This window comes from Mixophyes fleayi, chromosome 4, assembly GCF_038048845.1.
Source record: "Mixophyes fleayi isolate aMixFle1 chromosome 4, aMixFle1.hap1, whole genome shotgun sequence".
Lineage (NCBI taxonomy): Eukaryota > Metazoa > Chordata > Amphibia > Anura > Limnodynastidae > Mixophyes > Mixophyes fleayi.
This window is the reverse complement of record NC_134405.1, coordinates 330,753,512-330,771,424: the sequence shown is the minus strand read 5'-3', so window position 1 is coordinate 330,771,424 and position 17,913 is coordinate 330,753,512. Positions and strand designations below refer to the sequence as shown.

General features: G+C 42.3%; 1 protein-coding gene across 2 annotated transcripts in view; it reads right to left on the bottom strand.

The window, feature by feature from the left end:
* The window catches only part of KDM7A (lysine demethylase 7A), a 58,831-nt gene that overhangs the window by 5,296 nt on the left and 35,622 nt on the right, over positions 1–17,913 (bottom strand). Inside the window, exons 3-19 of one of the 2 annotated variants that reach the window (XM_075210382.1) lie at positions 15,423–15,540; positions 14,953–15,113; positions 12,202–12,343; positions 11,413–11,599; positions 10,541–10,703; positions 9,549–9,636; positions 9,217–9,323; positions 8,430–8,521; positions 8,224–8,313; positions 5,233–5,430; positions 4,347–4,471; positions 3,532–3,692; positions 3,321–3,418; positions 2,119–2,258; positions 1,742–1,938; positions 1,509–1,591; positions 629–914 (exon numbers count right to left, since the gene is read on the bottom strand). In XM_075210382.1, coding sequence (XP_075066483.1) covers positions 629–914; positions 1,509–1,591; positions 1,742–1,938; positions 2,119–2,258; positions 3,321–3,418; positions 3,532–3,692; positions 4,347–4,471; positions 5,233–5,430; positions 8,224–8,313; positions 8,430–8,521; positions 9,217–9,323; positions 9,549–9,636; positions 10,541–10,703; positions 11,413–11,599; positions 12,202–12,343; positions 14,953–15,113; positions 15,423–15,540 — 2,436 coding nt within the window. The remainder of the gene's footprint in view (positions 1–628; positions 915–1,508; positions 1,592–1,741; positions 1,939–2,118; positions 2,259–3,320; positions 3,419–3,531; positions 3,693–4,346; positions 4,472–5,232; positions 5,431–8,223; positions 8,314–8,429; positions 8,522–9,216; positions 9,324–9,548; positions 9,637–10,540; positions 10,704–11,412; positions 11,600–12,201; positions 12,344–14,952; positions 15,114–15,422; positions 15,541–17,913) is intronic. The other variant, XM_075210383.1, reaches the window with a different exon arrangement.

The window sequence follows — 17,913 nt, the reverse complement described above, 5'->3', positions numbered from 1 at the left end:
ATATGATAATGAAACAGAAAATGTAATAGTAGGAATTACTGCTGCCATGTATAAATTTATTTTGTAAAGAAAGTAGTCTAAGCTTTACTGCCCCCCTCTCCCTCCCATAAAACCTGGCACACAGCTAAGTAAACGGATAATTTTCTATACTGTTGCAGCAATATTGTAGCTCTCTGTAAAATGGTTAGATCTCGTTTTCATCTATAAATGAGCAGAGAAAAATAAAATAGATTCCAAATCATTGTGGTATCAATTGGGCTTTTATTTTTTTAGTTTATCCAACTGATTTTTTTTTTTTTGTGTGTGTCAGGGGGGGAGGTCTTTTAGTAAGATGGACCTTAAAGAACTTTTTAAATATTTGTGTATATATGAATTTTAGACATTTTTACTTGCACAAGTGGCCCAGTCACTGCATATTTGAAGCCATTTTAAATAACGCTGAAATTGCGATATAAAGAAGTGTGCACACACCTGCAAGCATGTCATATGTTGTCTGTATGTGCGTTTTTATAGTCTCTACACGCAAGCTAAAAAATAGCAGTTCACCTTAATATGATAGTTTAAACCAATATTTAAAAGGTGTCAATAACAGAGTGACGACCTTCAATGACATGTGGACTCTACATACCTTTTGTTGCCTGGTTACTAATAGGGGGTGGGTTGGAGGCGGGTCTCTTTGTAGGGTGCAGGGGTACAGTTGGCGAGGTGTCGCCGTATATCCTGTCCGGACTCAGGCTTCCTTCACTCAAATGACAGTCCCCGGGACTCAAGCTGGACTCCTGGTCATACTTCTCAGGTTGGTACCTGGGGGAGTCCCAGCCATCGCTTTCAGAATAGCGTTTAATCTTGTGAGGGTCCCTGCTGGCCTCCGTAGAATATTCCCGCCTCTGAGCTTTTACAGAGTTACAGTAATCCTGCGGGAAGACAGAAATGGTCGGCAATAAGTTGAAATTTTGACATTGGTCTTTGCAGTGAGGGAGGTGGGCGGGATGTACACAACATTTTTAAAGATCCAAAATGAATTGTATTTATCAGAGGGCGGGAAAAAAAATGTGGCAAAGATTATAAAAGATTAAACCATGGAAACATCTACGGTTCATATCTACCTTCTCTTTCTGGACCTGGCCACACCCCCTAAATGAATCATGCCACACCCTCAAAAATCTCACATCTGCCTCGTCAATAAGCCACTTGTGTTGTTGGTACAACATGCAAAAAGGATTGATAAAGAGTTTTGGGAGGAGAGAAGGGGGATTATGGGACAAGACTGAAATAAGGAACTCAGAAAGCAGAGCTAATAACACCTTTATAGATGCTAGGAAAATGTATGCAACATGAATATCATTACAGATGTGTGTCTTATTATCTAGATTAGACAAATACTAAGAAAAAAAGTTAGGGTTGACTTTACGCAGTGGCCAATAGGATGAGGCACATGCTTGATTTTTTACAAAATTAACCCTTTCAAGAAGATAAAATTGGATAGTAAACACTTCCGCTAGTCTCACCTGAGGACTGGAACTGTATGAAGAACCCACTGGACTGATCCATCCTGAAGTAGTCAGCCCCGCGTCGTCTTTCCCATGGTGACCTGAGAAAACACAAGCGTTTTTGGAATTCGTTATTTCACCAACTCACGTTTCGCATAAACATTCTCCAGGGCAGAGGTTCAGTCTCAGCCGGTTTATAAAGACAGACCCCGTCGGCGCTCACACGGAACGTTCAGGACACAAATCCTCACCGTTGCTGGGCGACCGCGGCTCTTCGGAATCCAGCTTCTCCTGAGACAATTTGATGTGCAGCTGAGGGTATATGTGATCCAGATTGTAGCCTGTGCTCTTTGCCTCCGCGGGCGATCGAGAAGAGTAGTGCAAAGCCGCCATAGAGAGCATGCCCTCGATTGCGTCCTCCTCCATGCTAGTCGAGCTCGGACATTCCCTACAAGAGGCAAAAACATCCGTCACTTCCTGCGGCAGGAGAGCCGAGCTCGGCGGGATTATTTATTTTAATTTAACCCATTAATGAGATATTAAAACAAGGACCACACCCGTTTTAATTGTTTTACTCCAGCCATGTGACTTAAGGCAAAAAATACACGCAAAAATTAAGTTATCTAACCTTTTCTGTGGCCTTTCGCTAGGGGACCAGTAGCGGTCGTCGTCGCAGGTTGACCCCGTGTCTTCGTCCTTCACACTTGCAGTGTGGTCCTCTGTCTGCTCGTCACTCGAGCTGTCCGAATCCTCCGAGGAGTTTTTCTGCTGGATCCAAAAGAAAGGTGCTGTGAGAAACACTCAGGCCACTGTACAGTAACATGGTTTTACCGGATTTCAAAATAAACGTTGAATGGATATAAAAAAAAAAAAAAAAATCCAATTAAAAAAAGTATCCACTAGATGGAGCTCTAGAAACTTGCCTTTAAAAAATAAAAATCTATATGGTTTACACTTTTAGAATTCCCAGAACAGCCGAGAACATTACTGGTAACACCATTACCATGGGACGGCGGTGGAGAGGGGAAATGGAGATCATGAAAATATGTAATGACCTTTAATTATTAACAAACAAAAAAAAATAAATATTGATCCTAATTGATCCTATTTCTTCACATGAAGGAATGGTGAACAATTTTTTCCTACACTATAATATGCTGACATCATTAACCCCTAGCAATGCGGTGAAGGACAGAGATACAGATGGAGAGCGAGAGAGACACAAAGGTCGTTAAATTATCCCCAAGCTGGTTTCGGAAAGTGGGGAATTTGCAGCCATTTGAAATGTGTTGGGTACTATAGAACGATGCTGGAAATCCCAACTACTTACCCCAGCAGTATTACAGCATAGACCGGATCGCCGACTCACTGGAAACACAGGCAGCTTGAGACGCAGACTTTACCAAATTGTGGCAGCTGAAGAACCCGGCAGCGTCCGATGACGTCACACTGAAGAGACAGACTGTCATCCGAGTTCTTAAGGTACTAATTTAAGGAGGCGCTGCCTGTACAGAGTGTCTCTTAAATCGGACGTCATCGGACGCTGCCAGAATTCAGTAAAGTCTGCATTTTCGAGCTGTATTTCCAGTGAGTCGGCGATGCGGTCTTCGTTGTAATCCTGCCGGGGTAAGTATTGTCAGGATTTCCAGCGTCGTAAAAGGGGAGTACCACCAATGAAAATACAGGGCTTCCCCAGAGACCGACAGCTGAATAGCTATAGAGTCCTCTGCAACTACCTCCAGCACTTTATAACCATAATACAAAGACACAAAGACACAAACACACAAAGACACAAACACACAAAGACGACAAGCTATTAGATAAACGTACCTGGTTAGTGCAACTGGCGCTGGACCCTTCAGAATCGGAAATATCGGAATATTCTGAGGTTCCGTTCCTGAGCTCCGATTTGACACTTTCAAAAAACACTGAACAGAAAGAAAAAAAAACAAAAAAAAAAAACAATTAGAACCGATCAACACTGAAATCCTTCGACAGTAATGTTAAGAACGAACGTGGACCCTTTTTGGGCAAGACCTACTATTTAGTGGTTTCTGAATTTCCTCCTTGTCGTCCGTCTCCGGGCTGGGGCACGGCTTCTCCGTTTTGATGTCCTTTGTTTTTTTCGACCTCCCCCGGTCGTCTTCGTCCTCGCTGTCGGCCGTGTAGAGGCTCCGGTCAGTGAACGGCTGTCTCTTATCTCTGTGTACAGCAGAGCACATTGGTGAAAGATCCATAAAGCTACTGCATGGTAATACACTACTACGATGCATTAAACATTTATTAATGATCAGTGCTATTATATGTCATGTATGTTTATTCATAATCATTCTACAATAGAGATCGGCTTAGAAAGTAACTAGACACTATTCAGTAACTGTTTGTTAAAGGGGTTTTCTGACGACTAATTTATTAAATTCACCCTCTATAACTTTTACCCCTAATCTTGTCCTGTGCATTTCAGCCAAGTCTTTATGAGCAGAGTTGTTTACATTACTGTCCTACCTTTTACATGGCACACAGTTATATCCGATTAAATCATAGGCAAACCAAGGGGGGGTTCTCTGGTGCCAGGGAACCCCCCTCCAAGCCTGGGGCACTGTATAATTGAGGTGGCTGGACCCAGCCCCCACTTCACACTGCTCTGCTTGAAAAGAGAGAGCTGTGTGCACCTAACAGTAGTGCACGCAGCATTGCCCATGTAGATTATGGGGATAGGAAGAGTTGGAGAGCAGCCAAACACTGTCTAATATTATAGCCACACCCCCATGGATGCTGGTCACGCCCACTGGTGGTGTGGTAAGCCGCCACTACAAATCCTGCGTTTGCCCCATACATATACATGTTATCAAGTACCTTATTATCCTTCCGTTAGACAGCAGCAGGCGGATGTCATTGTCCATCATTTTCCTCTCTGGCACGGTCGAAGAGGGTTGTAGCGACTTGTTAAATTTCATATTCAACTTGTAAGTGCCTACGTCCTGAGGAGAGAGACCAAAGGATTAAACCCCAGGGCACAGCAAGCCGTCCAGTTTATTGTTCTCAGCGAGCTGGGCGTTCAACTAGGATGACGTAGGGCGCTGGGTTCTAGGCACTCTAACTTCAAAGCTTGACTTAGTTGTGCCTAATACTGGAGAATGTGTATGACAGGTGATGAGCAGTCATGTGAGCGATTAACTCCCATTTACCTGCTTTCTGTCATCTTTTTGGACCTGCCATGACCACCCTTTGCCACTAGGCCACGCCTCCAAGCACTTGCATTGGGAAAGGATTAACAGGTATGAATAAGACTGACAGGAGGGCTCCGGGAGAATATAAGGGGATTATTGGACAAAAGGCATCAATAACTGCACTATAGTAAATTCAAGGCTCCGCCAGTAAAATATAAAATACAATTTCACAGAAACAACAATATACTCCTGCAAAAAAACAGCATTATTATACATTCATCATTTAATAAACAACTAATAACAGGTAAATTTTAAACAAAAAAAACAGTATTAGTGAGCTATTAAAAATTCACGGTTTTTTGTCTTATGGTATATCCGTGTGGCCCACCACGGCTGGTTGCTATATCTGTAGATAAAAAGCACGAAATTCATAGTTACTGGGGGAAACACACCACAAAGTCTAGAAGAACGCACATGGAGGATACACAGGCTTCTTCAGATCTACCCACTGAGCGCGGGAGACTTCTAGGAGTGGGTGCAGTTTCCGTTACTGGAGTAAAGCGCATACTAACCTCTTCCCACGGAGACATTTCCAACCTTTTCAGCACCTCCCTGGTGTGATGCTCCAGGATGTCGAGGTTCGAGGGGGCTTTATTGGACTGGTCCCGCAGCTGTCTTGCTTTCCGCCTGGATGACTTCTCGTGCGAGGATCGGGAGAGTGGGCACAGCCCGTGGATTCCCTGAGATTTGACTGGCTTGCTCCCCTCTTCCTGTGAGGCAAAAACAGAAGTTACTCACAGTATATTTTTATTTTTTTAAAAGATACATTTAGGTTTAAATGAAACCTCTTCTAAAAAAAAAACCAAACCAAAGCGTACTATATAAATGTGCCTCACAGTGGCCAATCCGAGCACCCGGCCACAAGGCAGAGTGTCAGTGCACGCTTTTGACTCATATTTAAAGTGGCCAAACCAGCGGAGACCCAATCGGCTAAGCAGGGTTCACAGAGGTCAAAAAAAGACGACAGCACGGAAAAGCCAATAACTCATCCACCAACAACGCTTCCAACATTACCGATAATCATCCAATCAATCTCAAATCGGATTATCAGCAACAATTTGTGGCCAAAACCACAGGGACATTGGGCTGCAATGCTGCAGCACGTGTAGACCCAAAAACACAAGCGGATCATGAGATGAACGGGACGGTCGGAAAATGAACCTGGCCGATGACTGACCTGACCGTACGCGGGACCACCATTACGGTGTCTTGTGGGATCCAGCCAGTCAGCACTCGGGCCGGATCCAGCCTTGTAATGCTCATTCTAATTCATGGTGGAATAATTATAATCTGGTGCAGAGGTTCTTAACCACTCCAGAAATACGTGTTGTGTGTTTGGGCAAACGCGCCCAAGTGAATATGATATACGTAATAAAAAAATAATAATATACATTGCAATGCACAAAATACAAAACAACGATCGTCCCTTAAATCCAGCGCATACAGACTAACGAATCTGAACAACCAGGTGAGCCGAAATTAGAGACATGTGATCAGACATCTCTGCGTCTGAACGGGCTTTATAAAGCCACTCATGTACTATATACTAACACTTATCACACATGCATTATATTAGGTTTAATGTTTATACAATCTAGAATAAAATAAAGTTTTTTCCTTATTTCAGAATTGGCTAAAAAATGGATTAGTTTAAAATAAGCTTTACTGTTATTTCAAATAGAATAGACTGTATGCTGGTGTCCATTGCAAAGCGCTTTCACCTGAATTCAGAACCACTACACATCCGCACTGCGATAATGACAACGTCGGTAGCTGTAGAAACGGCCGCGCTGCCGTTACAGGATCTCGTTTTTGCAAAAATATCTAAAATATTTGATAAGCAAAACCCATGAGTACAACAACATCACCACACTTAGTGCGATACTGCGGTTTGCTGTCTATAGAATGAAAGCGGATTTCACAAAGATGACAGATCTCTCAGTCTCTGTAGGACTGAAGCAGCACGTCTAATCTGCAGGGACTACGTGGTCCTGAGATACTCTCTGCATTACCTAATTGAATTTAAAGATCCCCTGATAACACAGGAAGCAGATCAGTCAATAAACACTTTCTGTTTCAGCATATTGGTTTGAGATAGAGACGATGATATTCTGCAGAGTTATGCTATGAGATATTGCACGGTAGATTCTGCAGTAACCGTCCTGTATAATGACAGAACACAACATAGTTCTAGAATGGAAACACTTCCTGTATGATTGGCAGCATCTGGAAATATCGCAGGGAACATCTGGGTGTTCACACAATGGGGTTTGGGCTAGAAAATGCACGTTTAAATGAACCGCAGATATGCAATATAATAACGATAGTCTGCATTGAGAGCTGGGAACAGGCGAGTATTTAAGGAACAGTAGAAACGTTACTTATTCACTATGGAGGAAAATGCACTGTGCAGGCTGAATAAGGCATAACAAATCAATTGAAGTTTTGCTAATTTTTTTGCGTTTTCAATGTTTAGATCAATGGATCCCAAACTTTCCCCATTCGAGGCACCCTTAGGGTCTCCATTTTTTCAAGGCATCCCTAAGCCAAAATAGTTACCAAGTAGTCCCCCACCTTGTTTACCACCGGCCGCGGCACCCCTGTGAGATCCCCATGACACCCAGTTTGGTAACAAATTATTTGGATGCTCGTTGCCGTACGTCTGCACCTTTATATAGTCCTTGTGGGGGGAGGGGGGAATTCTCCCAACATTCTGTTACCAGTTTAACACCATAGATCGAAAAACACAATCCTGTGACCTTTGGGATGAATTAGTGAGGAAAACACAATGCTGATAAAATTAAACTGCAATGGAAAACAAGGACAAGAGAGGAAACAAAAACCAACGTTTGTGTAACTTGCATCGCTCCATGTAATGGGATGGACTTTACACACTGAACCGCTAAAAAATAGAAAAAAATCCTATGTACTTTAATTCCACATCTTCCATGATAAAACAGGGGCAATAAAGTGTGAAGGAGTATTTCCTTCCTCATCCATAATAAACTGCAAAGGACACCTTGCACAAGGCAATACTTAAGCAGTATAAAATAAAAGGAAATTAAAATCAGGTCAGTTAATTCCCTTCAAAACAAACAGTCAGAATACTTAGAAAATTACCAATAAATCAAACCGAAGCCTCTACAATGTACTCAAGCCATACAAGACGACCTTATGGCTACTTGCAGCTTCCTAAAGGCAACAACGGAATTCACGCACAAACACTTGGGTTATTTCATGTGTCCTATCTCAGAAACATACAGGCTTTGCCATCATTTATAACATACTTGCGCTTTACATTATTTTAATTTTTTTCCTTAACTATCCCTTTATTACGCTTTTTCTTTTTTGTATATCACGGAGGCGATAAAACTTCTAAGCAGGCAGGTCCTTATCCAATAATCAAGCATCTCTGTTAAGTATAAAATGTCCGTAGAACGTGGCCGACACCGTAAGACGACGGTCGGTGCTTTTATAGAAACGCTTCTGTGCAATGTTCTTACCTCAACAGTGCGGATCACTTTCGATAGCTCTTTAATAAGATTCCCGGGTCGGATGTTCTCTGGGATTTCAAACGCGTGTTCGGCTACAGACTGGAGAAAGAGAGGAGAGGGAGCATCAGGAAGACACAAACTGGTCCCATAGAAGCGTAGGGCTCTTTTATACACCCCGGTCCTTCAAAACGTTGCACCCCAAAAATGACACTCACTTCTTTCTTCATCCAGCTCTTCAGAGCAGTAATTAGCGCTTTCACGCCGTGCTTTAAATAGTTCGGAGGATGGAAACCATCTTCTCTTAGCTCTAAAAGGATGGAAAGTAACAGCCAATCAGATTTGACAAGGGACATACGACGAATACATGGAGCAGCAGGGACCAAACTTCTGAAAATGCAAAACTCCCTAGTTCATAAGACAAACTGCAAATTAGTTTTCAGACTCCTACTGATGGAAATAAAGCACGTTAGAATTGTTTTTGAAAATTACTTATTTGCGTTAAAATCTGACTAAAAATGTGTTTATGGAAAGGACTATGAACACTCATATTTTTTTGGGTGATTTGTGGGGATTTTATTGCAGAGTTTCAATATGTTATATGTCTGCTGTTTCAGTAACAGACGGATTACACAAAAACCCATCTAACTGACCAGTCTCATGTTAGTGTCACAATGTGGGGTCTTAGCTCTGACATTTCTCTCCATTCACTACAAGAGAACTTGGCTTCCAGCCGCAGCTACTGTAATGTTTGTGCTGTGTTGGAATAATGTTGTGACACCAGGGGACAAACAAAATGAACTCTTAGTGATACAGGGAAATCTTAACAGTTGTGTTTACCCCATGAAACAGCAGAATTTTTTTTTTATTTGCAAATCATCTTCTTATGTGTAGATCTCAATGGTGGACGTCTCGCTGATAACCAGGGAGAATCGATGACTAAAAATCAGGTCAGGCAATATTCGTAGAGGTGTAAGCTGTACAGGAAAAGGGGGAAGAATTTACCTTTCAAAGTTTCAAGTAGGTTTTTGGCCACAAACCAACAAATAGCCTCAAAAAAAGGGAACTTGAAGAGATCCGGAGTCTTGAGTCTTTTTTCCATCTCATAACACCTGCGGGATAAGAGATTTATCTTGGTCAGGTAACTGCAGAGTTACTAAAATATGGATTTAAAAGGAGACCCGGCAGTCTCTAGTTAAAGCACGGGAAGGGGAAGGGGGAGGGGGGGGGGGGCGTTCTGTCGCCCAGCCGGTGTCAGGGAATCTGAACTACAGAAGCCTCCAGCGTGGGGTAGGTATAGTTACTCTACTTGACAATATAACTAGACGCAGACTCACCTGAGCTGCATGCCAATGTTTAGGTTGTGCAGAAAATTCCCACCAAAGGCCATGCAATCCTGAGACGTGAGGACAGCGTGAATCCAGCCTGCAACGAAACAAGGGTAAGTCAGAAAAACCTTGAATGTACTTGGGTGACCTCTGGCACTGTTGCGCTGCGCTTCTGCAACAGCCAGTCCACTATGAGGCTGGCTACACGTGCCGTGCTCTCAGCTGACAGAGGTGCCCCGTGCTTTGAAAGACAAGAACAAGTCATACAGGGAGACAGCAATTATTAACCTGTGACCAATCACATTCAAAATAACTAATGTAGTCGAAGGCCGAGTACCCACTACAGGGTTTTCAGCCAATCAGGCCAAACAACCGATAAACGAGTGCTCAGCCCGATACCGCATTAGTGTGTACCCTCCAACGATGAAATAATATCATTACAAAGTACATATCATCGTTTCATTTTTAAACGATGTCGTTCCAATTCTGCAGTGCGTAAGCATTCAGGACCGACAGTGTCCATAGATCTCTATGGCATGTGCAGAGTCTCCAGCTCTTCAGCCGATGGTTATGACAGATGAAGAGCACAGACCTGAAGGTAAATCGTGTTTACTGTGTACACAGGAACCGGCTGCTGATCGGGACTTATAGTTAACGATTTTACCAACTACTAAATGGAATCAGGAGAAATTTTGTGTAATATGTACCCAGCCTAATCCTGACTAGGTCCTATAGACAATTGATAAAGACGGAGGGTTAAGTAAATGTTTTCTTTTGGTGTCTGACAAGGAACAGACTTTATCCATATCGAGCAGATATCTGTGCTGCCATCTTCTATAAAATTCAGGGATTACAGCAGATCCTAAACAGAGGACTCGAACATCTGTCAATGAGGGAATCGTTCTGTGGAATTCACTGAACGTACAGATTCCAACCTAAGCCAAAAACAATGAAACAAGGATGCAGCAAATCAGCAAAAAAACACCAGAAAATCTCTTTACCTGTTGGGACAAAGAGCGTGTGCCCCTGTTTCACCACACACTTGTAACAGTTGTCCACTTTGTCCCCGAAAAACTCCTCGCTTTGGGTAACCGAAGAGCTCCACGATTCATACAGTGCCAGGTTTTCATCCGTGGGCTTTATCAAGTAGAAAATCTTTTCCCCCTAGAGCACAAAAAAAAAACAGTTTCCACTTGAGCCAGTTATCCAAGAAAAAAAGTTATTTCTCAACTGTGTAACTAGATCTAAAATTTCCACCGGTAAAATAGCTGCCATAAGGATCATGGTGACCTAGTGCCCCGTTACCGACGGGGGGTACTGAGCAGTTCAGTCGGACAACGGAGCGCTACCAACCTAAAGCATGTTATTTTGCTCTATTGCACCAAATTCCATCAGCCAATCAGAGTTTAATTCCTGTCCTAGTCTTGAATGCTATCAGCCAATCACAGAACAGGCTCAGAGTGCTTCAGTTTCTGTCCTAGGACGCGCTCCACTGCTGGAGCTCAATGTAAAGAAGGAAACTGAGCTGGTATCATCCGATAGGCTGCTGTCAGCCACATGACCAGGCAGGAGGTGTGTTCAGGTTGTTAGAGCGCCTGCTGGGTCTTATACTATTTATTTTATAATAATATACCATTCGTCATTGTACGAGAGAAGTTCTAGCTTATCTGGGTCATTACCCGTTCTAAATTAAAATAAAATGTATAAAAAGGCCAAACTTATTGCAGCTATACACTGTGCAAGTTAATTTATTAAAAGCTTTGCAGTAATAAATAAAAAAAAATTCTTCCAGTTTCAGAACTAGCTGCTTGCAGCTGTAAATGGGATGAACAGAATTCTTATTATAGGCCCATCTAGCGGTACGGCGACTTACCCACAGGACGTGATACCAGACGGAAGTGCCACCGAAGTCTATGTGAAAGTCAGTGTAGCTGTCCTCCACTCCCATCAGGCAATACTTTTGAACAAATGGCTTGGTGAAGACCGAGTCGTCAGGCCAGTAGTTCTCTACCCAAGACAGTTTTTTACTGATGTCTGGCACTTTAACCAGCTCCGCCATCCTGAAATGACAAGACACGATAAGTCCAATTAACGGACGTAGTAAACTAGGACCAAAAGCATGGCAAGCAGCGATTGGGAGATACCGCCAAAGTACAATGGGTTGCAAACTAGAGCGCCATCTACTGGTCTGGAGCGCACATGTCAGAGAGACAAACTACTGCCCAGCCAGTCATTACATATCAGGACACTTTTTTGTTGGTGGGTCAAGAGGCCAAAGTCTGTTTGGCATGTAAAAAATAAACACATTTTATATGTTAAGGATAACTCTCTCTTTCAATATTATCTGTAATAAAGCTATGTTATGTCCAAGAGTTTTCTTTGAATCCCAGTCAGTGTTCCGACTTTGTACCATTTCAAAATGCGTTGCCCATAGGGACATTGCAGCTGCAATGGATTATGGGAGTTGTAGTCTGCTGCCACAGTCATTGCACATAGTACTCTGTACAATAACTGTGACAGCAGACTATAACTCCCATAATCCATAGCACGGGCAAATCCATTAGCACCTCTAAAGTCTCCGCTCCCTCCTCCCCGCTGAAACTAGTTGCAGAGAACATAACAAACAAACATTATTTTAATGCGCGTTTAGCCAATAACGCACTTGGTGTCGGAGAACTCCAGGCTGATGACGTTTAATACTTTGGGTCGGTCGGGGTTCATGAAGTATTTCACAAAGTTCCGCAGCTTCATCTTGCTGTCCGCTTGTCTCGCCACGTCAATGACATCGATGATCTTGTCTCCACCTGCGGAGAAAGGGTTAAATAAATCAATGCTGGAAAATTATTTAACTTAATAGACTCATTGGCTTTCATTTAGAGGATAAGAATTTTGTATAGCCCGGGTAAGGGGTAGTTTTAAATGGAAACAATAAATAAAATTGCAAAAAACATAACATATGCATTAAACAAAATACATTTTTGAATTTGAGTCAATATTTAATCTAATAAAATTTTAAAAAAAAAGGGATATAAAATAAGTTTCTTTTATAAACCATATGTTTTCCCCGTGTTTGTGTGGGTTTCCTCTGGGTGCTCCGGTTTCCTCCCACACTCCAAAAACATACTGGTAGGTTAATTGGTTGCTATCAAATTGACCCTAGTCTCTCTCTCTCTGTCTGTGTGTTAGGGAATTTAGACTGTAAGCTCCAATGGGGCAGGGACTGATGTGAGTGAGTTCTCTGTACAGCGCTGCGGAATTAGTGGCGCTATATAAATAAATGGTGATGATACTCTAAATAGGACTTTATATAAATCAGACAAGCAGCTGTCTAGTCCAAATTCTAAACACAGGTAATCCTGTCAGTAGAAGCTCATTACATAGTGGGGGATTTTTTCCCATTAGGTTAAAGGTTTTCAATTTTGGAGACAGTTCCCCTTTAAGGGAATACCAGAGCTGGAGAGAGTCCAAGAAGACCTGAGAAAGATATATAGAAGGAAACAACCAAAACCTGAAACACAATATTATGTCAAATAAAATAAATTGTGTAATATTCAGTTAAAATTGCTACACGACGGATTGAATGATAACGCCACCTAAAGCCACATTTTCAAGGATTTCAAATACAAAACATGAAACGCGCACCTTCGGCATATCCACGGTACTGTACACCTTGGCTGTAACAGTCCCCCCTCCCTCTTCTACCCTGCTGCTTGTCCTGCCCAGGTGTCAATGCCTCCCCCCCATTCGTGAGAATAAGACAGTCCACCGTTCACACCGGCTCAGCCAGAAGCTGTGAGCCGGGGTCCCCGTGGATCAGGTCAACAATGATTTAACTCTCTGAACTTCAACCCAAAACCACATCTTCTAGTTCTCAGATAAAATTAAGGCCAAATGAATGTTTGTTGTAATTTGCATTTTAGGTTCATTGGTATTTTAATGAGTGCAATAGTGAGAGCCTATCATTGGCCAAACACAAATAAAAAGTCAACGCACACATTGCGCTCTCGAACACTTGGATGTTTGATACAGGTGAACATTGGGCAAAGGTTTTTGTTAAATAGACGGAAATGCCCAACTTCGTAAAATGGACAAGCTGCCACTTACAGTAGGCAGTCTAGTAATATGAATGCACAAAGCTGTGCCAAGCCTTCTCGTTACACTCTGACAACTTACAAGTTGTCAAGGAAAACAGAGACACTGGTTGAAACAAATCCACGACAGAAGAACACAAAACAGGATTATTCAAAGCAACAAAGATGTCCGGCGTGGATACAGCAGAGACCTCATTTCCATATTCTCCACCGATCACCCTGCGCAGAGCCGTCAGCAGGCACGACTACCCGATCTGCAACACAACTCAGACTGAACACATCAACACGCGTGTCTCTGCACCCAAGGGGCATCATGCCATCTGCTGCTCTTCCTACAAGCACGCCAGAAACCGTACTGGAGTTTCAAATAATTACATCAATAAAATACAGATAAACAAGTACGGTGCAGAATCCTATTGCAGACTTAATAAGCGAGGCCAAATTGCAGTGGGAACGCAGCCAAACACAGATTAAAAAGTCTGTCTCTTGAACCTCGGTAAAAACGCAGAGTGAGGGGAGGAACATATTGCAGATTAATCCTATAGAAGTCCCACAAGCCGGCAGAGACGGTTCTCACATAATGTACGGTTCAGATAACGCCGTCTAATTATATCTCAGACATGGCTCACATCTGTCCCAAAGACACCACACCGGGGACTTTGTATCACCAGACAGAGTTACCAGCAATATATTTTCCCATGTATGGGAGCCCAATAAAAGAGAATGACCGTGCGAAAAAGCCCCCAGTCTGCCAGACGGTACATTTTTTTAAAAAATAGACCCAAAGGGTGGATTTTGCACAAACATTGTTTAGTTACACTTTGGCACGGTGTATCTAGCATTTACTTCTAGTCCAGTCTACCCTAGAGGCTTTAGGAGGAGTTTTATTCTGCAATGGACAGGAGGCGTGTTGCAAAAGTGGAAGTCGATTGGACAACGGCGGTCCAATCAGCTGGCACCTTCACTACACACCTCCCGTCTACAAGAGTATAAACCGTTTGTGCGTCAATTTATACACATTTTTAGCACTCTTATGGATGTAAACCAGTCCTTCTGGGCGAAGCCTTACTCAAACGTTTTCGCACGTCAGAATTCTGTCACTACATCATTTAGCAACAAAAAGATCTTATTCCATTGAATAAAATTTTTATTTTCCACAGAAGGTCAGTATAAAACATGCAGAATAATGCGCTGTAGAATATTCTGATGCTACATAAATAAATGGTAATAAATAAACGGTGTACAAATCATTCGTCTGCAAACGCAACTTACTTCTAAAACAGGAAATATCGACACCTTATTGAACGAAGCTATATCCTTACCGACATAGCGCTCCACGTCCATGACGGAGAACTTGGGTGGCGGTAGTCTGAGCCCCAGGTCGTCCAGCTGTGGCACCATGATTGGAAGATTAAAGCCATGCTTCTCCAAGTACCGCTGCGTCAGCTGGCTGCCGTTCATCCGCAAGAGTATCTCATCGGCGCTGCGAAAATATCAGGGCAAGAAATTAGTAGACAGGTCTGGACGATGTAATCACGGTCCAGCTAAAGATCACTTTACGCAACAGGGTGCGGGCGCTGTAACCCGCAACGGGGCGCCGTAACCCACAGCGAGCGAATACAGAATATAGAAAAGGAAAGTGAACTGATGCTACTGGTGACAGCATTTATTTTGGTAATATTTTTGATTTTTTTATGTAATTGTCCCATTCGGTGACTGGGTTTACCAATCAGGTGCAGAGCTCACCAACACCCCAATCTACGACCTTGTATGATGGCAACGCTCTACGTACCTTGGGAAGGTCCTCGCTCGTAGTTGTCGTACAAAGGTCCTCGTCCCAGCTTGGACCGGTTTCGTCCCATCGTCAGACTCTGTGTAATCATGTCTATGCCAGTTCCTCCTCTTCTTCACTAGGGGGCACCAGTGACAATAAATTAGTAGGTGGACACCAGGGATCAAGAAAACAGGAAGAGACTTCCAAACGCTTGTTACAACTTTGACACTTGGCAAAGAAAAGAAAACAACAAAAAGTGTTATCTAGAGAGTCGCTGATGGAGAATTCACTGATAAATTGAGTGCATCTGGTAATAGCCATTTCTAAGCACTAAAACAAATTTAATAATTTGGTAATAAAAGTACAGAAACGTCCTATTTTCCCTCATTACTGCAAAGATTTCACAATATGCAGCTCACTAAGATAATCACTTTACCGTTACTGTGAAGACGTTTAATTAGAGACCTGATAGAAGTTATATTTCACATTCTGTCTCCATTTCCAGTCATTCAGAATTGTTCATTTTTTATTATTATTTAAATTCACTCAGGACGACCTTGTCGGAAACTTACGTCAAGCTTTTTGCCAGGGGTTAAAGGTCAATTGGTGAGCCAGGTCTCTCTAATATATAAGGAAGGCATTGTCTAAAGTGGGTTGATTAGATCTTTTGCGCATCTATACTGGTGCATCGTGTATTAAAGTTAAAGAGCAACTAAAGATTTATCCAGAGACAGTGACAAAGGAACAAAAACAAAGAAAAATAACCTAAAATTTAAAAATGTTTGTTTTATGTAGCACTATATGAAACTTAATCATGAAAGACCTCCAATAAGACGTATTGGACATTATCCCCACCAGCCCACCCAAAACACAACAATATCTAATTAAAGATCTATTTGCAACCCGGTCAATTTCTGCTAGTAAAACAATTGACCGTAGTCTGTCTCTCTCTCTCTCTCTCTCTCTCTGTCTTTGTATGTGTGTTAGGGAATTTAGACTGTAAGCCCCAATGGGGCAGGGACTGATGTGAGTGAGTTCTCTGTACAGCGCTGCGGAATTAGTGGCGCTATATTAGAGATGAGCGGGCTCGGATATCTGAAATCCGAGCCCACCTGAACGTTGCCGATCCGAGCCGGATCTGAGACAGATCCAGGTATTCCCGCCAATTGTAAAACTGAAACCGAGGCTCTGAGTCATAATCCCGCTGTCTGATCTCGCGATACTCGGATCCTATAAATTCCCTGCTAGTCGCCGCCATCTTCACTCAGGCATTGATCAGGGTAGAGGGAGGGTGTGTTAGGTGGTCCTCTGTCCTGCTATATCTCATGCTGTGCTGGGGAAACAGCACAGCACGAAAATTTTTAAAAAAAGTTATAAAAAAAAAAATAAATAAATAAAAATATCCAAAAACAATCCTGCAGTATAAGTCCATTGGTACTGCAATATTACAAAGTTCACTGATTCTGCAGAATAGACTGGGAATTAGTGGAAATGCTTGTTATTGAATGTTATTGAGGTTAATAATAGCGTAGGAGTGAATATAAACCAAAAAACTTGTTTTTAACACTTATGTTTTTTTTCCAAATAAATCCGAATCCAAAACCTCAAATCCGAATCCAAAACACAAAACACGAGACACCAAAAGTGGCCGGTGCACATCCCTAATATAAATAGCGGATGATGATACTGGAAGAAGTACCCTTCACTATGCAATTACAGCACAAATTCTACTTTTCTATGTTTACCAACCACACAGGAACGGTGCAGAGTTATATTAATCCTGTGTGTCGTGCAGTCAAGCTGACAAGAGTCAATTGATTTGTCAATGGTGCATGACGTTCCTGCTGGTGTGAGCAGACTCAGGACAGGACACTCTATAGAGTGTGAGGTGCAGGAGTTACATCATGTACAGGTCAATGATGCAATCAGCAAATGAAGAAAGTCTTGTATCACATACAGAAGGGGAGCAGCAAGAACTTTCAAAGTTATAGTGATAACGCCACGTGATAATGTAGTAGACTATTTCGAACATCTTTAAGACAACATATTGTACATCACAATAAATCTGACAATAAATGCAGAACCTTGTGAACCAATTAATATCTGTGGGGTATCAGATGGGAGCCTTTGCAATTAAGAATAAAAAAAAAACAGCATTAAAATAGATTCACAAACATGGGAACAAATGTTCTCAGGTTTTGCACTTTCACATATTTGGAACAATTTCCCTTCAGGAGGAAATGACACCTCCAGTCTGATGATTTGCAAAACAGGAGGAGTCCCCAGTATAAGCGCCATCGCTTGTGCTCAGTCCGTTACCCAATCACATATGATTTTATGTATCTCAAGCTCTGTCAATATATGGCAGCCCTTAATACAGATAGATTGCAACGATGAGTTACGCGATCATTCAATATAGGGCTGAACCAATATCCACAAGAAGCCAACGCATCGGTTACTTGAGAAACAGTCCCTGACATCACATATGTGCTCCATGTTGTCACTGAAC